Below are 24,885 nucleotides of genomic sequence, written 5' to 3'. Positions count from 1 at the left end.
ATTATAGGTTCAGCAATGTCCTATCCTAACTAGCCAATTTCCGAGGTTTTTAATTCTCAGCTCTAGCCACAACTTTCTTTAAAACTAACTGTGGCACTACATTTGAGGGGCTTTTTATTAGTACACATATGCTATCCCCCAAAAAAACAAATTACTTACCCTCAGTAATGTTCTTTCTGGTGGCAACTCTACCCATCCGCAGATTACTCACCTTTAGAATATTCCCAAGTAGGATCTGCACTTTTTTCAGCAACGCTCACTGTGCCCTGGTAGGTGGCACAATATGGCCCAACAGTAACTTCAGACCACTTCAGAAGTGAAGAAGTGGAGCATATATGCACCATCCCTGTGCTCTGTCGTTTTCTTAATCTTTTTCCTTCCAAGCCCTTAGAAATGGAGCAGTTCAAACAAATTACAGGTATCAGTGTGCCATAATCTAACTTAAAATCATATTGAGATGTTCAGGTGTCCTCTCTACAGAATGGGGAAGTGGGAGAGTACTGGGGAACCTGTGGTTACACAGAGTATGTACCAGCAACAGAATTCCTAAAGATAAGTAACTTGTACTTCTCATGGATACTTTTTCCCCCCCAAATTTCTTTATTAGGTCTTATATCAACACGATAAAAAGGTGCCAATAGAATAGCTGAATACATCGGTAAACTCTTAACGTTGATAGCAAACAAGGTAATCCCAGCAATGACAAATTGAGGTAATTGGAATGGCGAAGAAGGGGTTGGGTGCAAACAAAAAACAACCAAAAAGCGACAGAGCAGGCTGTTTGGGCATGGCCATAAAGCTGGAGGTAAAGCATCCTACATCTCTACCCCTATTAGGAGGCAAAGGCAAAATCTAAGCTGGGCATACATACAAAGCATTGTGCATAATGGTAATAGGCAGAAAACAACCCCTACCAGCCATCAAGAGCCAATCGTAGAAGAGCAGGAAACAGCGCGCAGGAAACTGTAGTTTGGTGGAGGTAGCGGATCACGGGCTTAGCTGTGCGAGCCACACAAAGTACATGACAATGAAACAAACTGGTTGCAAGTAAGGAGGTGTGGCTCAGAAAAGAGGGAATTGTGCGTCCATGGAACTTGAGCAAGAGGGTATCCAATTCCATAGAAATTGGGTATTTTCAGCAGTCTCTGGCCTACTCCTTTTGTCAGAATCGTGCTCTCAGCCCCAGAACCAGACCAGGAGCGAGTACTGCCATCCTGAGAGGGTACAGAGTTGATTGTGCTTAGCCAAACCCAAAGGCAAATCCAGAAAGCCTACTTCAGTACAATTTTTCACAGTGTGTGGCCAGGGTGCAAGCCTTCCAGCTGTGAAGAATGGGCTTGGTAAGTTGTGAAAGCTACATAGTAACTGCGGGACAGTACTGAGAGAGGGACATGCACGTCCACATCATATAATATAGATCAGCGCTAGGGGTGTGATATCAGGGACAGCTGTTATTTGCCCCAGAGAAGAGCTGATTGGTCTTGCTGGGTGACTACTCCTGCACAGGATGAAAAATTGGACGACCTTGAACCTGGCACTCCTGGAGACAACAATCAGATTAGCCACCACCATGTCCCACTCCTTGTTGGGAAGCAATGTCTCTTTTTCTGTTTCCCATTCATCGCAGATTCCGGCGATGGAAGTCTGACTGTGTTCCCTCGGAGTCCTGGACAGCCAACTGATCAATTTGTAAACACATGGACCAGAGCATGGTATGTTAGGAATTGCCCTTTAGGGACATTACATTGTTCTACTAATTTGTCAAAGGACATTACAGAACCATCCTGGAACAAATTGTCCAGTGTCATCACCCTCTCTCCCCTGGCGTGCAAACCCCGCAGACAATTAACCCCAAGTCCTTGGAGATTCCAGTAGGGGAATGGCCGAGGCATAAGTGAGGGTGTACTTCTGATGGATACTTCTAACCACAAATTCCTCACCTATGGAATACCTCCTCAAGGTGGAAGGTTTCAGGTGTGGGCTTAGATTAGGAAGCCTTGCAGGACTCAGTATTCCTTCCATCAGACCTGGCTGCCAAGAAAAAGCTTTCTGTGGCATGCTGCGGCATGGACAATATCCAGAACTAGAACCCACCTTGCTAGCTCGGTCATAGAGGGTTTGGTCCTGGGGGGCGTGGCTTACGCGCCGACGCGAGATGGCGGCTCTCCTGTGAGCTCCGGAGAGTGACGGACTCCACATGATTCTGTAGCCCTGCTTACTATTGTTTGAGGCCGGGACTCCGCTTCTTCAATCAGCGGAACATGTGTGGCGGCGATATCCTGCAGCTCTGAGGCTTCGAGCGCCGTTTTTGCAGACTTCTGAACCTCTCTTCTTACAACGGGATCGAGACGCGGGCGGCCGCCATTTTGAGCCGCCGAGCCCGCGTCTCTCGTCAAGGATTTACCGTTACCTCAGTTTCTCTGCAGAGCGATTCTTCCTCCATGCTCCACATAAACTACACCACCTCATAAGGTATGGCGCATTCTCACCACAGGCTTAACCTTTTGTGAACATTTTTCTTTTTTTTTTTTTTTTACCCGAGTAGGTGATGACCGCCATTTTCCTAATTTTTCTGCAGAGGTGTGCTGGATTTCTACCTGTTTCAATGCCATAATGTGGTGCTTCAGTTCTAGCACTTACACCTATGACCTCTCATGAACGCTTTGCTGATATACTCTCTTTATCACTTATTGTGGCTTCCCTCACCTTGCTAATTTGCGAAGCCTGTCTGAACTACGCTCTTTCGCTACATATATACGTGGTTGTCCTCGAGGTTTTGGACCAAGTTTTCTGAGTCATTTTTATTCCTCCTTTTGGTGGATTTCCTTCGCGCTTGGTTTCCTATGTGTGCTGCCTCTTCGCAATCATCCTAATTTTTACTCATTTTTCTTCTGTGTTCCTGGTGTGCCCCTATATTGGCATAATGACGCATGTTACGGGCAGCTTGAAGTCGTCGAACACAGGAACCACACCTAAGCGCCTTAAGAATGACCCTCCTTCTCCGATTCGCACCTCTCAAAATCCTATTCTGGACTCCATCTTAGAGGAGGTTCGAGGTCTCCAACCTTTTATGTCTGCCACCAATGAGAAGCTTAAGCAGATTGAAGAGAGGTGGATTGTTATGGAAAGCAAAGTCCTCAGTCTGGAACAACGTGTTAGTGATATTCAAGATGTCTCCACAAAGATACCCCTCTTGGAAAAGGAGATTCTACAGCTCAAACTACACACAGAGGACCTTGAAAATCGCAATCGAAGGAACAACCTACGTATTTACGGAGTTCCGGAGAATCTTGAGGGGTCTGACATGGTGTCCTTCATTCGTCGACTCCTGCATGAGCTGCTAGACCTTCAACCAAGTGCTCACCCACTAAATATCCAGAGAGCTCACCGTCTTGGACGTCCTACCTCTAATGCCTCGAAGCCTCGGGGTATCATCCTCCTCTTCCTCGAGTTTACTGAATTAATGACTGTCCTCAAAGCTGCCAGGCTCAAACGTCGTCTTGTATGGTCGGGTCATAACATCTTTATCTCTCAAGACTTGTCAAATGCCACCAATGCCCGCCGTAAGGAATTTCTGAATCTCCGTCCTCAGATGAGACAGTTAAACATTCAGTATGGAATTCTACATCCTTGCCTTTGCAAAATCACCCATAATGGTCGTACCCGCACATTCGATGATCCTCAGAAGCTGCATGAATACCTCCAATATGCCTCTTAACCTAACATGGATGTTAACACCTGATGCCTCCATTCGGCATCTTTGGTTTCTCTTTTCCTGCCAGCCTTCTGCTCAATTCTTCTAATATCTCTAGCCTCAGCATGTTTTCCTTCTTTATGATGCGATACTCCTGGCCTTCCTCTTCTTCTCTCCTGACGTTCTGGGGGGGTCCGCTTCTCCTTTGGCGTCTCCTCGCTCCAGATGTTTTGGTGTTTTCGTTCTACTCAGATCTGGCATTCTTGCCTTGACCTGTCCACTTATTCCTCATTCTTCTTCTATCTCTTTTCTTTCCTCCTTCTAGTCTTTCTTTTCTTTTTCCACCATTATGTCTTTTTGTCCGATATCTCTTTCCCTTTTCTTTCTTTTCAGACTGTTCTGTTCCTTGATTTTTGTTATTTGTTCCTTGTAAGTTTGTTTCTGGTACTTTTTGGCATATTTTTTCTAATTCATGTACCTTTCTTGGATATTTCCTCTATTTCTAATGTTTGTGTTGCTTCTCCCTTTTATTTTAGTCATTCTCCTGCAATGTGTTCGCCCCAGACGTTCATCCCCTTCCTCACCTCCCATCATGTGTAATCTTGTCACGTGGAACGTTCGTGGTCTGGGTCACCCCGTCAAGCGTCAAAAGTTATTGTCACATTTATCCAAGCTTAATTCACAGGTTGCCTTTCTTCAAGAGACCCACTCTACGGATTCGGAATCCTCTAAGCTCAAGAGACAATGGGTGGGTCAAGTTGTTTATTCTCCTGCTGTTAATAATAAGGGAGGTGTTGCAATTTTATTTCACAAAAGCTTATGTGCCCAAATTCTCTCCTCCAAAGCTGATACTGAAGGCCGATGGGTTATGGCTAAAGTTGTTATCCAAAATAAGACAATGGTTTTTCTGAACATCTATGGCCCTACCCGCCCTTCTCCTGAATTTTGGAATGAGGTTAAAGTTCTCATTTCCTCTATTGACTGTCCCAATATTGTTATTTCTGGAGATTTTAACCAGTGGTTGGATCGCTTCTCTGATAGACTCTCCTCAACAAAATTTTGTCCTGACAAAACTCATAAATGTTTCCAATCTGCCATCTCCTCCTGCCCCCTATATGATGTATGGAAAACTTGTAATCCTGATACTTTGGAATACACGTTTTATTCAAATGTACATCATACTAGATCTAGAATTGATTATATTCTAGTTAGTAAGTCTCTCCTCCCCACATTACATAAATCTGAAATTGGTTCCATTTTTATTTCGGACCATGCTCCCGTCTTTGCTACCCTTGATCTCACCCTTACCTCTTCCAGCTTCAGTCGTTGCAAATTCAACACCTTCCTTTTGTCAGATGTTGTCTTTATGAAGGAGGTTCGGCATTTTATAGCTGAATTTTTTACTTTTAATGTTTCTACGGACACATCAGTGCCAAATAACTGGGATGCCTTCAAAGCTGCCTTGAGAGCTTTTATCATCTCGTATGTCTCTAAAAAGAAGAAACTTAATACATCTAAATACTCGGACCAACTCACTTCCATTAAGAAGCCGGAACATTTGTATTTCTCATCTAAAGATTCTACTGCCCTCCATAGTCTTGTTAAAGCAAAATCCGAACTGAATAAAATAGCTACAACTGAAGCATGTAACACTTTATTGAAAATTAAATCTAAATTTCATGGAGGTCAGAATAAGGCTGGTAAAATGTTGGCAAATTACCTAAAAATCAAATCTGAGCGTAAAACTGTGGGCCCTATCCTGAATGACTCTACAAATTCATTAGTTACCTCTGATGCAGATATTGCAGAGGTTTTTCACACCTACTATCATAATCTATATACCGATGATACATGCCCTACAGATCAAAATTTATCTTCTTTTTTTGACACTCTCCCCCCTCCTCCCACACTCCCTGATGAATTTTCTCAACTAGAAAAGGATATTACTCCTCAAGAGATTCTTCTGGCCATCAATTCCCTTAAAAAATCAAAGGCCCCTGGCCCAGATGGATTACCAATTGAGTTTTACTCTGCCCTCCATGCTATTTTTGTACCTAAATTACTTCAACTGTTTAATTCCTTTATTGCTAATGCTAAGGCCTCAGGTTCCTTCCTGGATGCACTTATCGTCATAATTCCCAAACCGGATAAAGATCATTCCCAATGTAAAAACTATCGCCCTATTTCCTTGATCAATTATGACTGTAAAATTTTTGCCAAAATTCTCGCTTCCCGTCTTGACTCAATCATCCCACTTTTAATTAAAACTGACCAAGTTGGATTTGTTAAAAGCAGACTTGCTGCTGATAATGCCCGTATGTTCGCTAATGTCATTTCTCATAGTAAACATTTTAAAGCCCCTATAGCTGCCTTATCCTTAGATGCGGAAAAGGCTTTTGACCGTATTAACTGGCAATTTATGTTTCGTACCTTGCAATGGTTTGGTTTTGGCCCCTCTTTTATTTCCTTAGTCAAACTCCTATATTCAGCTCCCCGTGCCAGTATTTTTGTCAATAACCAATTTTCTAGATTTTTTCCCTTAGGTAGAGGAACGAGACAAGGGTGTCCCTTGTCCCCGTTACTATTCATACTTTGCCTTGAACCCTTTCTTGAACGAATTCGTTCTAATCCCCAAATCACTGGTTTTAAACTTTCCTCTGTTGAAACTAAATTGTCTGCGTATGCGGATGATATTTTAGTCTATATGTCTAATCCTGTTACTTCTCTCCCTCCCTTTATGGACGAAGTCAGCCTTTACTCCTCAGTCTCCGGGTATAAACTCAATTTATCTAAAACTGAAGTTCTACCTTTAAATTCTACTTGTTACCATTTCATGTTTTCCTCCACTGACTTTGCATGGTGTCCCTCCAAAATCAAATACCTGGGCATTTGGTTCTCATCATCCCTTATTGATACTCTTAAAGCCACATTTGCGTCCCTTAATCAGAAAATTCAATCCCTCCTTCAAAGTTGGTCCCCTCTATTTTTATCATGGTGGGGTAGACTTGATACCATCAAAATGATGATTACGCCTCACATATTATATACTGTATCAATGCTCCCCATGAAAATTCCAAATTTGTACTTTACTCGTTTAAATTCCATCTGCTCCAAATTCCTGTGGAACAACAAGCCTCCTCGTATTGCCTTACATAAACTCATACGCCCTAAATTGGAAGGCGGGGTTCGATTTCCTCATTTTAAACTTTATCACTCTGCATTCCTCATTCAACAATCCTTTTCTTTAGCATTTGACTTTCAAGACTCCCCTATTCCTAAATGGATAATCTTCGAACGATCATTGTTACAAGGTTTTTCATTTCAACATACTGTTTTTATGTCTAATTGCTCGTTTTTATCTAAACATACAGTTTTAAAAATACTCTCACACCCTACTGCATGATTTATTTGCTAAAGATTTGTTTCCACTCCAATGTTTCTTGTTATCTTGTGTCTGGTATAACAAATTTCTCAAATATAAGGGCAGATCTTTCTATTACAAATATTGGAAAGAAAAGGACATTATCTTTGTACACCAGTTCTTCGCCAATAATGCCATTATTTCTTTTTCTGAACTGCAAGTTTTGTATAATCTACCCTTGTCTTTTCTCAAGGAATATAGGATTATTACTAATGCTATTACTTCATACTTATCAACCTTTCCTTCCTCCGATACTCTACCCTCATTCTCTCCTTCTTCCCCCCTTTATCCTTTATTTTCCCTACGTCAACCCAAAGCTGCTCTTGTCTATCACTTGCTGTCTTCACATGTTTTGGAACTACCTAAATCAGCAACTGAGCTTGCTTGGGAATCTGATTTGTCAGTATCTCTATCTGTTAATGAATGGAATTGTATATGGAACAAGTTGTTTAAGACTTCTATTGCAGCCCGCATTACTCAATCATTATATTTTATTTATCATAGATCCATTCTCACCCCTCTTAGTATTGCCAAGTTCTCTCCTTCTTCTAATACTCTATGTTGGTCATGTTCTTCACTCACTGGTACACTTAAACATCAATTATATGAATGTCCATCTGTTTTAGCTTTTTGGAACTCTGTTTGGGTTATTTGCATGCGTATATTTCATTGTTCTATTCCCTTATCATTCTTGAATGTGTTTTTAGGTTCTGTTTCAGTAGATATTGATATTGCTCCTTCGAGTGTTAGATTACTGGATCTTTTTATTGCTCTTGCGTTTAAAGTAATTCTATCTTGTTGGAAGGATAATTCCAAATTGTCTGTTCTTACTTGGTGGAATTTTGTTTGTGATGAGCATAGGATTTCTATTGCTTCCTCCTCTTCGGTCTCCTCTAAAGTTAAATCTGATCTTCTTTGGCTCCCCTTCTCTAATTATCTCTCATCACCCCCTTCTTCCTGATTTCTGGACCTATCTATCTTCTGTTTTTCCTCTTCCCTTCTTCTCTTACCCCTTCTTCTTTCCTTTTCTCTCTTTCCCCTCTCTTCCCTTCCTCTCTTTCTATCTCTTCTACCTCTCTATCTTCTCACTTCTTCTTTTATGATTGAACCGTTATTTTATTGCTTTTTCGTATGCATCACATGTGTATCACTTGGTTCTACTGTACTATTATATTATCTTTGTATTGTACTTTCTTTAAACTAATAAAAATTTCCTAAACAAAAAAAAAAAAAAAAAAATAGAGGGTTTGGTCCTGGTAAAATGAGGGTTCTTTCTTATCCAGAACATAGAAGGTTTTAATGCAGAGAACTAGCTACCTGAACAGTCTATTTGTGCACCACTGTGCTTTTCTTGGTCCCAATCAACTCCACGTGAGGTTCCAAAAAGTTTCCCAACGGATTTAGGTTCCAAAAGAAACCTGCACTTGAAGCCAATCAAAAATTGCTTAAACCAGAAGTCAGTGCAATCTAAGAAACGAGTCATTTGTATGTCAATTACCAGAAACACAAATCTGAAGAAAAAAAATGTATCTAATTTAGAAAACCCCTACTTTGTCCTCAGTAATAACTGTTTTTACTTCGAGAATTCAAGACCTCTTGTATATACTTTACTCTTATATGTGTATGTACTTTGTGGGCTCTGGCGATCAGCCCTAGGACTTGTCTGCTTCTGCTTAGGGACTTATTTTCTGTTCAACTGCCTCTATTTAACTTTCTTGATAGAAAATGACCAGCAGAGGTTAGTAAAATACCAGAATCACTTTAGCATTCTCTAGATTCTAGTCCATAGAAATGGTCTTCCAGGAGCACCCATAGACAATAATATTTTTTTCAAATCTTGCATTTTCAGTGATATGACCAACAAAGGCCCTGATTTTATATTAAAAACAAAGCTTTGGACTATACCATTTCCAGCTGAAAGGCAATATTTCACTCCATGTGTTTCCATACCTGGTGTGTCACGCAGTTTGGTGCTTACTTTCCCTCCTGGTTAAAGAACAGTAGATGTTTCAGCACCCAGGCTAATGTGCTGCATAGCTAAATACATATAAGGTCCCAAAGGTGAGAACAATTGCATTGCAAATGCTTGTTTTAAGTTTTGCCTACTAGAAACAGACATATTGTCAGTTTACAGTGGGCTTAGAGACCGACCACCATTGCTTAATTGTCACTCTCAATTGTTTGCTATTTATTGGACAGCTTGCGTGGACTTTATTTCCTCTTCTTGCAGTTGTCCCTGCGATGGAGCATGGACGCATTACTTGCGTCTTTCAACTGCTCACTTTTGAACCATAACTTTTTTACTTTTTGGCTAGGCACTCCACAAGAATGCATGCATTTTCCAGAAGTCTCCCTCACTTACTAGTCTTCTCCCTTCCACCATACTCTGAGTTGCTATCTCTTATCCGTGTGCTTCTTCCTTGTCCGCCTCTGTGTTGCACTTGCCCTAATGTGATTCAGCACCAGTGCTTGTTCCTCTTCATCTCCTGTGTTGCTTCCCATTGCCCTCCGCTTTGTTTCACCCAGCTGCTACCTCCTCTATGTTACTTCAATCCCTGTATTGCTTCCTTACCCACCCACATCCTCTGTTTCACTGTAACCCACTCCCGCACTCCGTGTTGCATAACACCACCTGTGCCTCAAAAAAGAAGAAAAATGCTCTGCCCTAATTTGTATTTACTGATTCAAGTCGGAGGTTACTGTACACAATTAACCAACACTGAAAAGAAGGAAGGTTGCGTTGGCTTTGCTAGAATTCGTACTTGTGATCTGCAGGTAATACTACATGTCAGGTGTTCTTTTAACTCTCTAATCCACCTTACCATTATACTAGTGTCAGGGACTAGTTTGAAAAATGTGTTCAGTGGTTTTTATGAAGAGCAAATACCCTATGCAGTAGTGTCTGCCAATTCAGTATGATGTAATTTTTTATGTTCTCTCTTCGTATTGATTTTGGCTACTTTGTTACAAATTAATAAGTAATCATTTTTTATATATCTACACTTACTTCCACTTGTCCTAATCTTTCAAAGGGCACTATTTCCATATGCTGGTGTGGGTCCTCTTACCCAACATCATCTTTTTAGTTTCATTCAAGACTCTATGCTTGGCCTTCTAATCTTCAATGTAACAGCCCCTCTGAGATCGGTCTTTTCACAGCAGCCAATTCATAGCAAATCTGTCCCTTTGCACGCTCTCCATCTACTGCTCCTTTTCCTTTTCTGCCCTTTTACTCACTTACTTCTTAGATATTTCTTCAGTCACCCACCTTATTTAATTGGAGATCTTTTGTATGTGTAAAACACATTCATTTATCACCTTATCAACCACGTAAGCTTGGATTCTTCCCCTCACATTTGGAATACTACTCCTCTATTTGTATTGTCCTCCTTACAATCCTTTTCATTCCAATCTAAATTGTTTCATTCGTGCCTGTGAAGCATGCATATATTCTTCCCTGGTCTCTCCTGCATCACTACTTTTCTCTGAATTCTTTTAAATAACTGCATTCTAGCTGTCAGTTCCTAATCATCACCTTTCACAAACGATTTTGAAGCAAGTAAAACTTACTATTGACCCTGCTAAAAGTATTCATGAATTTTGGCGATACAAAGTAAGGGCTCCCAATCAAGGAATTTTATTTCATTAACGGAATCTTCTTACAATTAACTCAACGCCAGATATAGCTGTGCTGCAGTGGGTACATTGGGCTGCCACCACAAGCTATTGACTAAAGCCACCCAAAGCTACGTGCCACTTCATATCATGTACAATTCATAGAAGGTCTGCGTGGACTAGGGTACCCTGGTACATTTTTGATATTGTCTTCCTTGAACATATTTCACTATGATTGCAAAGCGTGAAGGTGTATTTCGGTCTCTTTCCCACTTCTGTATGAAAGCAGTGCCCCGGGAGTCAGAAAGAGGACTACCACATAGACAGTCAGACATGCACAGGTGAAAGAGTGTGAGTAGGGAGAAGAGTGCAGGATGGACAAGGCAGGACTTATGGTTGAAGAATCCTAACAATCCAATGCCTGCTAGCAGCTTTTGAGTCTGAAGGGTAATCGTACAGCTTCTAACCTGTCCCAAAATCCTCCCACCGTCTCTCTGATAAAAGAATAGTGAAGCAGTGTGCTGGAGTTTGCTATTTGCACTGCTGAAAAGGCCTTTTTTGCTGTAATTATTACTTTGCTTTGTGTAGTGGTTGCGGGAGCAACAGGAGCATACAAACACAGCTCAAGGCAGTTTAACTGGACCATTGTGCCTTCGTCTAAGATGAACACCCTAAACAGAAATCTGTGGGTGCAAAGTGTGAATTGCTAGGAGGGATGGCAAATAGGGATTATTCCTACAGCTGATGGATTCTAATTGTTTAGTTTTCAATTATCAAGCAGTAGCATCCAGCCAATAAAGAGGCAAGTATCTTAAACTAATATGCATTGGTTGTATGACACAACCACACATGCCTCAACTACACATGTCTTAACAACGCGGTCTATACAACGACCGCGTCTTTACCATGCATGCCTTTACCACAAATTACATTGTAAAGGCATGATTGGTAAAGGTATATGTGTGGTAATGATTAAAACCCCAGTCCCCACCCCCCGCCCTGAGCCCGAACATTTGTCCCTCCTGTATAGTAATCTACCCGCCCCTGCTCTATTAACTACGCGACCCCCTACCCTGAGCCCTAAAACTCGCGCCCCCCCTCCAGCCCTGAAAATTGCCCCCGCGCCCTGAGACCTAAGACTGTGCTCCCTGCCGTTAAAACTACCCCGACCGGAGCCCCCCCCCCCGTCCTGAGCCCTAAAACCAGCCCCACCCCATAAACCTACACCCACCTCCCCCTGGCCCCAGCCTAACTCCCCAAGCCACGTGCCGGTCCTTCCTGCTGCATGCCTTCTGGTTCCTTTCACCACCCATTCGCTCAGACAGCTAGAACGCCGACTGCCTGAACCACACACATGCATGGTTAATGCACATGCGTAGTTGAGGTAAGCGTTGTTTAGCTTGCGGAGAAATAGCCCTGTAAAGGCCGGTTTCCATATGCATTAGTTTATTAAAAGGACTCCAGCTTCAGACCCCTTGCATATGTGAAAACACTAGTAGCTATGGGAATAAAGAATGATCAAAGAGACAAATATACATTCGAGGAGAGAAAATCCTTGCACTAACAGCAGTGTCCAACATCAATCTGTAACCTCATGCTCAGATGGTAATAAAAATGACCATATTAGGTTGCCCTCCTGTATTCAGATATATTGGTCATAAGAGACACCCACCCATCTTACTTAAGCAAGGAGAACTAGGCGCAGTTAGGAGTTTCAGACTCACCTCTCCACAGCACGATCCAGAAGGTAGAAGAGCGCCTGTAAAACCACCTGCTGGATGCTCTTGTTGGGGTGGTGCAGCTTGGCCGTGAAGAGAGCAATGGAGGCTCCCGAGGGGTCACGGACACTCTACAGGAAAGAAAAGAGAAGAGAGAAGTCTCATGAAAAGACATACAGTTCCAATGCAATCTGGTTGTTCCAAGATTAGTAATGTGGTGATTAGCAAGCTGTTTATGTGGGCTTTAAACTCCAAATCAAGCCACTTTGGGATTTATGGAAATCCCATGTTACAGCTATTAAAAATACAAATACCGATCACTTATTTAAATGCCAAAGAGGTGAGGAGACAAAAACAGTATCACAAATGCATATAATGCTATTGCCAGGGCTCAAAAAGTGTGAATAAAGTACAGAAGGTGTCACGATTCTATGGTGTAATCAGTTATGCACAGGCAAAGCTAGTGTCTGAACCCTGGTTGCAATGCCATGCAAGCTTGGATACAAAGAGTCCCTTCCCATAGATAAATTCCATTACCACTAATGATCAGATTCCAACATGTACTCTCTTGTAGGATCAGGTCTTACTGTGAACTGGCAGAGGTCTAACTGTCCCTGTATTTGAATAAACATCTTTAATACACATTTATTGTATGTAGTACCTCTCCTGGAGTGATAGCTTTAGCAACAGATCCCCATTGTATGTTCTGGGTGTACCATCAGTGATGCACAGGTAAACATGTACAGTTCATTTAGTGGAAAGAAAGAGAATATTAGGTCGGTCATAAACTGGGGAGTCTGATTCCTCAGGAGCAAGAACCCTCACACACACAGATGGGTGTCAGGATTCAAATGGCATGTTTCTCGTCCGGCCGGCTCTGTAATGCCCAACATGCACACGCAAGACTACTCTTTGCTAGAGATCTTTCCTTCCAATGCTGCATGTGAATTTTGGGCGTGGGGCTGCTGGTGTAGACTGATGTAGATAATATGTGTGCGTGAAAAGTGTGTATTAAAATAGACTAAGTAGTCCTCAAAAAGATTTTAAATGGGCGAGTCCACTTGTCAAATTAAAATCGTGGGGGCTATCAAAAGAGACAGTGATCTATGATAACTCAGTGAGTCAACATGTTACTTGCTGTTATAAATCGCTAATGATCTTGATGCAATTCATCAGGGCCAACGTTCCCTAATCTACAAAGTGGTTGGAATTTGGGGTTATGTAATTCCAAAAGATTACCAATTTAAGTTACCAAGATTAGTATAGGTAGATACCTTCATGTCATGTTTTCTAAAAACAGAACCAATTTAGGTAGCAGTAATGCTTCCTCAAGTGAGAGCAGAGCTAACGCTAATTTAGCGTGAGAATTATAGTGCAGAATCTGCAGGACGACCTACCCAGTCTCTGCTTCCTTGGAAAGACGGTGCCCTAGAAGATAATGCTAGTGATGCACAACTACAGAAGGTGTGAGATACTCTGCCCAGGACTTAATACAAGTGATGTATAGGGACATACATGTCAGGGTCTTTGCCCTACGTAAAACCATAATGGTCAGGTACAGAAAGTGTAAGTGACCCTACCACAGAAGGTATTATGAGTGATGTACAGGAAGGAAGGTGAGAGGGTCCCTGCGCCAGACCTAAATGGATTTAGGTACAGGTAGAGAAGGTGCGAGAGTACCCATCACACAAGGTGAGATCAGTAATGAAAATATACCAAAGGTTCAAGTGTCCCTTCCATGGGAGTAGATATCAGTAATCAACACACATGGAAGGGTTGAAGGTCCTTAGATCGATGACAGAGGATAGGCCACAGGGGCAAGACACACTGATGTCTAGACACAGATAGGGCCTGTGCCACTGATGTACAGATGCACATGATGTGAGGGTCACAGCGAGTACAAAAGGTGTGACAGCATACTCCCTGTAGGGGAACATCAATAAGGCACAAGTGCACATGATGAGGGGTGCATGATCCCAATTGAGAGAGGCACGAGGCAGGGGTGCTGTCGCCTCTGCTGTTCGCCCTGGCAGTAGAACCTCTAGCAATGTCGCTACGAACAGGGGAGCACTATAGGGGTTTACGCAGTAGGATTGGGCGCCACTACATATCATTATACGCGGATGATCTCCTGCTCTTTCTCGAAGATGCTGACGAGGCGCTGGTGGGAGCTGAAAACGTGCTTACGAGATTTGGTGAACTATCAGGCCTGAAAGTGAATTGGACCAAGACGTGCCTATTCCCTGTGCGCCAAGGGGAAACCCAACCATATACAACCACGTCAGTACGCTGGGAGCCCAGTTGCCTGAAATATTTGGGCGTGTACATTTATCACACGCCAACCGATTTATTGGAAGGCAATATAGGCTGCGGAATACGAGCCCTGAAGAGCAGCATGTCCTTCTGGGCCACCCTCCCATTGTCCATGGCAGGCCGCATAGCACTGCTGAAGATGGTGGCTCTTCCACGGCTCCTTTATTACTTCAGGACGCTGCCAGTATGGGTACCTGCTGCGGCCTTCCGACTTTTGAGATCCATGATTGTATCCTTCCTCTGGGGATAAGGTCGTCGGAGAGTGGCATTAACGACCCTGCTGCGACCTAAGACGGAAGGGGGGCTAGCGGTCCCCGATTTCGAATTGTATTACTTGGCAGCTCAACTACAGGTCTATACACAAGAGGTGGCTCGAGAATTCAGAGGTCCAGAACATACCAGGGGCCGCGGTATTCCTCGCCATGTTCTCTCCTTTATAGCATTGCAACAGAAATTAGTTCTTAGAGACCTAACACAAGAAGAGAGAACGATCAGACTCTGCTGGAATCGCTCACAGCGCAGAGCGGGTGGGATACATCCGTATGCCCCCCAAATTCCTTTGGGGATGCTGACGGCACTACCACATGGCGGGGATTGGTCGCAACTACAGGATTGGGAGGAGGCGGGTATCCAGGTGGTAGGGGACTTATATGAGGAGGGAGTCCTACTGCCATATCCAACACTGCTGGAACGATTCGACCTACCTAGAGGGGGCTTCCTACTGCATGCGGCACTTACGCAGGCAATACAGAAGCATTGGAGAGAGGGTCTGACGGAGCCGAGAACAACAATGGCTTGCCAATATGCAATGATGGCCGCGGGAACCTTCAAGGCAGTCACATGCCTCTACTCCAGATTGATTAATGAAGGACTCGCCCCCTTAGAGTCACTGAAAGAAAAGTGGGAAGCCGATATAGGTAGGGACATCCCTGAGACAGTGTGGGCACAGATAGTGCGCAGGTCCTGGAAGAGTACACGCAATGCACGATTCCAGCTAGTGCACTTCTACATCCTCCACCGCGCAAACCTGACACCAGTAAAGATCAAAAAGTACTTTGACGCAGACACTGCAGTGTGCCCTAGGTGTGCGGCATTAGGCGTACAATTGGGCCACATGCTATGGACATGCCCGATCTTGGAGATGTATTGGAAGGAGGTGGGAACCACTTTGAACACGGTCACAAGCAGGGGCTTAGAATTTGACATGGCAGTGAGTGTCCTACACTGGTTCCCTCATACCCCCAAGAACAAGGTCACTAGTAAGTTTATAGACATGGGGCTCATATTAGCAAAGCAAAAAGTTACGAGACACTGAAAAGCTGCGATGGGACCCAATGGCATTAGATGGAGAAATGAGTTTATTAAGTGGGCTCAGGGCGAAAGTATGTTAAGATTTCACACTGCACGGAGACAACGTAATGACAAAGCTTTGGAAACAGCTCAGGCTTGGGATGCATTAGTACAAGCATTGCGCGATTATGATACACATGATGAGGCGACGGCCTAGCACTCTGCCCAGCGCACTCCTCCGAGACATTTCAGGTACATCGCATTGAGCACTTCCCAATGGCCACTGTATACACACGCTACTATGATGACTGCTAACAGTATCCACCGATGATGAGGGTTCAGGGAGGGGGCAGGGAATATGGGATTTCTCGTTAGTTTATTGGGCAAAGGCACGCTAGGATGTATTTATAGGAGAGCCCACACACATGATCTGACTGTCATCCTGCTTCACTGCCTGAGAACGCGACTCTGGGACTTTATTGGATGTTGGAGCAGCATAAAAACCGTCACTGACTCTATATGTTCTGTGTAACAAAACCCCAAAAAATTTTGTTAAAAAAAAAATGACGAGGGGTGCATGATGTGGGGTGCAATCAGGAATGCGCATGGACAGAATGTTTATGCCTGGATGCCTGTCACCAGCGATGCACAGGTGCAGCACTCTAACAGATTTTGCTCCTCGTGGGTGACATCCATGCTATAAGGATGCAGATATTTAAATGGTGTCTGCAGCCAGATGGGAAGGTATAAGTGAAGCATAGGTAAAGGAAAAAAAACACGGGCTCTGGCAGGATATCCCTGGTACTCAGTTTTATACAGTGCACCAGAGTCTTACGCATAACTATCAGAGATTCCGAAAGACACTTGGATGAGCTAAGCGCTGCTCTATTGATTGCTGTGGACAGAGATTAGAATGATGGCTCTTTTTAGCAGTCACAAGTGAGGCAGTACACATGAGAAACTAAGATGGGTATGACCAACCAGTTAGGTCCTTGATATTAGGTAGAATGGATCCTTGCAGTTGGGGTTTTCATACAGGACCGAGAGGTCAAAACACTGTGTGGCTAAAATATCCAGAAAAATTAATCATTGTGAAGGTAAGTATTGGTTTAGTATACTTCCCTTCACATATACACACACACACACATATATATCCTCAACATAGCCCATTTCATTTGCCAATACGACGGGCTCCGACACAGCTCGGGCTCACCATAAAAGCATACTTTGTCACACCACCAGACTTCAGCATTGGTTAGTTCCACTTGTCTTTATTAAATTGCACCATACAGACGCCTTTCGGCTTATATGTATGTTTATATGAATCTTATATGTATGTATGTATGTATATATATATATATATATATACACACACTGAAAAAACCATAGGTTTCAGGCTTTATATAGTTAGGAATTAGCATTTAAAAAAACCTTTAAAATTCACTCAATTCAATTCAAAAAATCTTTATTTCGATTGAAATTTTTACAATCATAAAAAGTACATATTAAAAAGCGCATCAAACTTCAAAAAGGTTATCACATACAAATTTCATTCAAATAAGTTGATAACATTTCAGGTTAAAAAGACAATTGATGCCTGCTAGCAAAAATCGAGGAATATCACTGGTGAGGAACTATACTATTTGTGAGCGAATTTTCAAACACGCTTTTAGAAAACAAGCTATGCTTTTAGCAGCAAATTGGGTTTCTAGTGACTGTAACGCCAGGAGCGCAGGTCTACATCTTCTCAAGCCCATTTGTCGGAGGAGAGGGATAATCCAGCGTTTACGGGGGATCACATAGTAATTGCAAAACAGTGTTACATGCAAAGTTAACTGGTATGCCATTCCGTCACAGGGACATTTAATAAGTTCGTGAGACCAGTTTGAAACCCCGGGAAAAGAAACAAGTCGGAAGAAGGAATCAAAACGAAACCTAGTTAAAATAAACTTTTCCTAATTAGACAAAAAGAAAGATAAATACAACTGAATACCAGGAGAGGTTTGTACCATCAGTAAGTGGGTATTTGTTCATTTGCCTACCTCTGTGCATAAACGCAAATCTCTAAGATGGGCTACACACAGGTTTTTCAAAGCCTTCCTGGAGATATCTGTAAGTGATGGAGGGTCTGTGAAGAATGCTAAACAATTTAAGTCTTTCAAAAAGTTGAAAACATATAATAACCATGGAATCTTTTTCCGGTGGGCCAAGGATAAGCAATCGGTAATCAATAAGCGAGTGCCATAAGAGAATCGGCTGATAGCTGGTGGTATCCGATAAATAATCAATGCCTAACTCGATATGGCAACCGTAAATTGGGGCGCTTTGAGGGAGGGCAAGAATGTATTTTAAGAACCTATTTTGAGTTTTTTGGAGCTCATCGGTGGAAACGTAGCCCCAAACTCCTGCGCCGTAAGTTGCAACGCTATGGCATTTGGCGTTGTAGATTTTAAGCAACTCGGCGGGGGCTGGTTTGCCCAGTTTCATAGAGAAAGAAACCAGCGCCGAAGTTGTTCGTTGAAATAATAACTTTTTGCTCACCACGGCAGATTTCCAGGTTACTTGGTCATCAATGAGAATACCCAGGTAGGGATATTCTCTGACACGGTCCAGCCTAACCTTTTCAACAAAAAGGGTTTTCGGTTTCTTCACTTTCGGGCCGGTATGCATCACAAAGGTCTTGGTCTTGTTAACTTTTAACCCTAACGAGAGCTTAAACAGGCAGTACTTGTCCAGTTGTAATTGGAGCTGTTTTAGTGTTCTCGCCAAGATAACAGAATCGTCGGCGTACAGTAGGGCAGGAATAGGCCGGGTTTTTATACAAGGAAGGTCCTGGCTACCTTCCAGCATCGCCCGTTCCAACCCATTCGTGTAAATATTGAATAAAAACGGGGCAAGGACGCATCCCTGTCTAACACCTTTGGTTACGCTGAATGACTGGGATAATTCGCCATTTATGCCGTACCTCTCACACGCGTTGGCATCGGTATAAAGCTCTCTAAGGAATTTTAAAAGAGGGGCATCAACCCCCATGTCCCTCAGGGTTTCCCACAATTTTGAGTGAATCACGCAATCGAATGCGGCACTGAGGTCAATGTAAACTAAATACAAGTTGCCTCCTTTTGCCCCTACATACTTGCCCATTAGTAGAGTCAGGTTGAGAGCCTGTTCTACAGTGCCCAATCCCTCCTGGAACCCGTACTGTAGGTCGGTTAGAATGTTATTCTTCGTAGCCCAATCCTGGAGGCGCTCCAGGATTAGCCGGCCGGCAACCTTCCCCAATGAGTCCAGGAGTGAAATGGGCCTGTAGCAGGCTGGGTTGTCCCTTTCACCCTTTTTAAAAATTGGCAGCAATACTGACGAAGACCAGGATTCTATTTGGCCGGCCTGCAAAACTGCAGACATGACCTGAGTAACTATTGGAGACCAAAGATCAAGATTACTCACATAAAATATCAAGTGGAACTCCGTCGGGGCCGGCGCTTTGCCAGTTTTTGAGGAAGATAATGCAGCTAAGACCTCTTTAAGATCGAAGGAGAGGTCAATTGGATAAGGGTTATCCAAAATGGGATCTTCTTCGTAGGGTTGTGTGTTTAAGGCTTCGACGGATGAATCACCAAATATTTGCGAGTAATGGGCCACCCATTTTTCAGCTGACACCGCCACGTCCAGGTGGCGGGTAACTGAAGGGTCTACTAGGAAGGGTGACTTGACTGTCCGCCAAAATAGCGAGCCGTCCTTACTCCTTGTGCTCTCATGTAATTGGGCCCATAGGTTTTTCTTTATTTCCCGTTTCCGAGTCTGTTGGGCCAATTTATACTTTTTTCTGAGCATGGATATTTCTGCTACATCTGTCTTTTTTTTTGCAGTGCTCTTTTTAGGGCGGAAAGAGCTTTCCGACAAGGGGCATCGAACCACCCCAGCGAATCCTTGTCGCGAGGTTTATGGTTTCGGGTTAATTCGTGGCGAATAGCTTTGAGTATTTCCGAAAAGCTAGAAAGGATCAGCTGGGGCGGCGAGTCCTCCGCCAAACAGATATTAATGAAAGGGAGAGTTTTTTGTATAACCTTCCTAGTGGTGTCATCAGGATTAATCTTAGACCATTTGACAGAGAAACCGTTTTGCTTGTCTAAGGCCAAAGATTCTTGATTTAACAAGCTTGTCCTGTTGTGGGCATGTGGTGCAGTGGTAAGTGCAATATTAATAGTGTTTGAAAAGTGATCACTGGAGATGTCTGTGCCTGTTATAAAAGACTTCAGGTGACCTTTCAAAATTTGTGAACACAAAATGTAGTCAATGGTGCTAGAGCAGCCTCTCCCGTGAAAGGTCGGCTTAAACTCAACGGGAGGGTTCACTACTTCATTGGCATACTCAAGTTCCAGAGAAAAAAGACATTCATTCAGGACGTTACCAGTACTAAAATGGGTAAAATGCGTCATAGGAGAGTCGCGTTCGTCTTGAAGGCCACAAATAGCTTTCGTGTACTTATTGCACAAAGGAACATTAAAATCACCCCCCCACACAATGTAACATGTCAGAGGGGAATGCTTTGCCCGCTGATCTTGAATAAATAGGGAGATTTCAAGCAAGATCTTTACATAGTCTGTAGGTAAAAGGTTGTTGTACATGTTAATAACATAATATATAGAGCTTTTTTCAAAAACAATCATTAAAATTTGGAAGCTAGCAGACGTAAGAGAAACATTTACAGTCAGTGGCGATATTCTAGTCGAAAGATAAACAGCTAGTCCTCCCTTTGACCTCCCATGCGTAGTAGAAGCAGCAGGGACATGAAATGTTTTGTAACCCTGAATATGAATAGGGTTGATGGCCCAAGTCTCCTGGAGGCATACTATGTGATGGGAGTTTATCTCTTCAAGCCACGGCTGAAGATCCATCTTAGAACGGAGCCCCGCTACGTTCCAGTAAACAACTGAGAGCTCCCAACTTGGAGACAGTGCTATAAGTGACGGTGCTATAGGTGTTCTTGGCGGGGAGACAAGGGGTAGGGGACCTTGAGGCAAGATGATTGACTGAAGAGCACCGGGAGAGAGTGCGGTGAATGAGTAACTGACCTAGGGAGCAGATGGTGGCATGGGTTCATAGATGATATTTGTGACGTAGATAGTTCTCCATTGATGATTGGATGTTCGGTTATGTGTTCTTGAACCGAAGGAAGTAGTGCGTTGGGAAGTAGTTCCACCGATGGTGCTGGTAGTGTAATTATAGGACTAATAGTCTGTGAGGATACAAAGTCCGACGGGGATAATCCTGTGGGAGGGTTAGATAGATATGGTGTGTAAGAAATTTGGGAGAAAGTTCCATATTTGATAGATGTACTAGGGGTTGGTGGTCAGTCCACCATGTCAAGGCATTCATACCTATTTGTTAGTGGTGGACCTCTCCAACCTAGAGGTGGGGCATGAACTATATTCCTAGACCCGTAGCCTGACCAACCGCCCCGTTCTCTACTTCCACCCCATTTCCCAACTGTAGTCCAATTCCAGGCAGAGCTGTCGTCGTACCGGGGAACGGGAGGATAGAAATATTACAATCTGTTAGTGGCTATCCCTTCAATAGTTGAATGATCACCCCAGGAGCAAATATGCTCAACCGTGTTTGGGTCTACTAGGTTCACAATAACACAGTCGCCCTGGATATTTTTGGGCTCGGTGCCCAACCAGGGAACCCTTCGAACTGTAGTGACTCTGTTGTCCAAAAAAGGTGGAAGAGGTCTGTTAGTGGATAACCAATGGATCACTTTATTTTTCAGTGACCAAGCCGGTTCGTCCGTATTATCAGTTAGTTCAGGGACGCCGGTCATGATCACCACGTAAGGGGAGGTTTCTGGGGGAAGATGGATCGGATAACCCCTCCTTTTTCTAGTTCTTGGGATGGGGTTAAAGACTTCAGTTGGCTTTGTTTGTGTAGGGACTGGAGTAGGTAGGGACGTGGGGGCTTTAGATGGTATAGAACCCTTAGTCCCTGTTGTTAGTGGCGGTTTTTGCGGCGCCGTTGAAATCACAGTAGATGGTTTCAGCGGTGCCGAGCCTACCTTAGAGGTCATAGGGTTAGGATTAGAAATAGGTTTGGGGATGATGACTTGGGCTAGATTGGTGTCTTTTTTAGTTTTCGAAGCTTGTGTTAGTTGTGCTAATTGTTTTTCAATCTGCTGAAGAGACTGCTCTATGGGGCTTAAAAGGGTTCTAAGTGTGTCCCATATTTTTGTCAGAAGTAAGTTATTATTACTGCAGAACTCGCAGTCTCGATCTGGGCTGCTGTCACAACTACTTATACTTAGATTAGTGTTGTCGGTATGGGGAGGGTTTGATGCTTGAGCAGATGAACGAGTAACTCCCTGTTGTAGCGATAACGTTAAATCTGTGGGCTGTATAGTAGTGGAAGAAGAGGGTAGGAGTAGGGGATTAGGGTAAGTCAGGGGGCCAGTGTAGTTACCGGATTTGATTGCTTTTCTCTTGTTTTTAGGGATTGCTCCCTCTGATAAACCCCTATCTACAGGTGGGGTGACGGCCGTGCTAGCCTGGGTAGTAAAGATTGCCGGTGATTTCTCCAAAGAGTGTAATAGCTGTGATTCGGAGAGATTTAGAGACGCGGACAGATCCACGGTTGAGGGAATGTTGTGGATGTCCGCCTGCTCAAGCAGTGGTGGAACAGGATTTAAGGGGCGCGGTGGGGTTTTTGCTGCTGCTAACAGGCCCATGGAAGAGCGTCTGGCAGCGGCAAGATCCTGTGAGACTCTACGTTCTAACAGGATGATGCTCTGATCAATTACCTCATTGGTCTTAGATATAAATTGGTCAATAGGACCAATGATTTGCACAGCAGATTGGGCCTGTTTCTTGACTAAACTTCTAGTGCCTCTGGGAGACATGGTAAATTAGCAAAAGTGAGCTGTGCTAATATGCAAATTGCGAATATCTAGTACAACCCTGCGCAGGTGAAAAGGAAGTAGAGCAAAAAACTAAGTAAATCTAATGGGGTGGCCCAGTCCAGTCTTGCCCGGTCTTGAACGGGCTTAAACGGGCCCGCCCTTGGCTCGGGCTTCGCCCCGCGCTTGGTCCCGCGCGCGTCCCGTTCGCGGGATATTGATAGCAATTAAGTACTCACGGGCGTGAGGGCGTGTCCACCGGGGGAAGAGGCACCAGCTGTGATGAAAGTTGGATGCTGGGCCTCGCAGTCCCCCGGTGATGCGCCTAGTGGTTTTGTTAGACCCTCAGCCACTGGGAGCGTGATGGCAGACCGCCGATTGCGGGTGTGCTCCCACCAGTGGATGGACCTCCGTGAGCAGGCAAATGGCTGGTAGAACCCTCCTGGGTAGCAAAGAAAACCTCCGTAATTGGCAACGGAGACTGAAGAAAGTGAGCGGCACCCGTGGAGCGGATGTCGCGAAAGGTAAATACCGGCAGTGGTCGTAGGGGCGTGTCCGCCGGGGGAAGAGGCACCAGCTGTGATGAAAGTTGGATGCTGGTCCTCGCAGTCCCCCGGTGATGCGCCTAGTGGTTTTGTTATACCCTCAGCCACTGGGAGCGTGATGGCAGACCGCCGATTGCGGGTGTGCTCCCACCAGTGGATGGACCTCCGTGAGCAGGCAAATGGCTGTTAGAACCCTCCTGGGCAGCAAAGAAAACCTCCGTAATTGGCAACGGAGACTGAAGACAGTGAGCGGCACCCGCGGAGCGGGTGTCGCGAAAGGTAAATACCGGCAGTGGTCGTAGGGGCGTGTCCGCCGGGGGAAGAGGCACCAGCTGTGATGAAAGTTGGATGCTGGGCCTCGCAGTCCCCCGGTGATGCGCCTAGTAGTTTTGTTAGACCCTCAGCCACTGGGAGCGTGATGGCAGACTGCCGATTGCGGGTGTGCTCCCACCAGTGGATGGACCTCCGTGAGCAGGCAAATGGCTGTTAGAACCCTCCTGGGCAGCAAAGAAAACCTCCGTAATTGGCAACGGAGACTGAAGAAAGTGAACTATAAGTTTTAGGGGTGTTATAGTTAGCTGGACATTTCACTCATACAAAACCATTGAAATTGCTCCTATATAGTTAGTTGTACTAACTATATTTCGCGCACCCGCAATCCACTGCTGATGATGTCACATATTACATCATTCATGACATGGTCAGTGACATCACTGATGACATCTCAAATGACATCACTGATGACATCACTGATGACATCATCCACGTGACAATCACATACACCTTTTCATACACTAGTAAAATCTTTCAGCACTCTTTGTAAAATACAGAGTATCATATTTGAATCCATTGTTACAGCAATACAAGTATCTAAAAACCCACTCAGTGATTCATAGATGTATACACACATCTAATCACTTACCTGTAGATTCACTCATACATGCTGTCAATGAACAATAGAACACTATCAAAAATACTTATACACCTAAATCGACATTACGTACCAGCACACATCCTATTCACATATGAAGTCATCCTACTCACTTATGCAAACAATGGATCATACTTACATATTTATTTAGCTACACACTTATACAAACACAACTTCATTTATTCATTTAGATAGTAAGTCATACTTAGTGAATTATAAAATCATTATTACAAGTATAAAGTTATCTACCAGTGAATTTCAAAGGTTTTTTTAAATGTTAATTCCTAACTATATAAGGCCTGAAACCTATGGTTTTTTCAGTGAATTTCAAAGGTTTTTTTAATGCTAATTCCTAACTATATAAGACCTGAAAGCCCACCAGGAATCTCCAGTATGCGCCAGGGGACTGCATTGCAGAGAGGTGTAATGAAGCCACGCCCCTTGTTACACCCCCTTGCATACTGGGGGT

General features: G+C 43.7%; 1 protein-coding gene across 1 annotated transcript in view; it reads right to left on the bottom strand.

Moving 5' to 3' along the window:
* Nucleotides 1-24,885, bottom strand: part of PTPN9 (protein tyrosine phosphatase non-receptor type 9) — a 393,690-nt gene that overhangs the window by 124,914 nt on the left and 243,891 nt on the right. Inside the window, exon 4 of the mRNA XM_078685089.1 lies at nucleotides 12,455-12,579. Coding sequence (XP_078541215.1) covers nucleotides 12,455-12,579 — 125 coding nt within the window. The remainder of the gene's footprint in view (nucleotides 1-12,454; nucleotides 12,580-24,885) is intronic.

Source organism: Lissotriton helveticus, chromosome 3_2, assembly GCF_964261635.1.
Source record: "Lissotriton helveticus chromosome 3_2, aLisHel1.1, whole genome shotgun sequence".
In the NCBI taxonomy this organism is placed as follows: Eukaryota; Metazoa; Chordata; class Amphibia; order Caudata; family Salamandridae; genus Lissotriton; species Lissotriton helveticus.
Note: the sequence above shows the minus strand (reverse complement) of the source record. Positions and strands in the feature narration are given on the sequence as shown.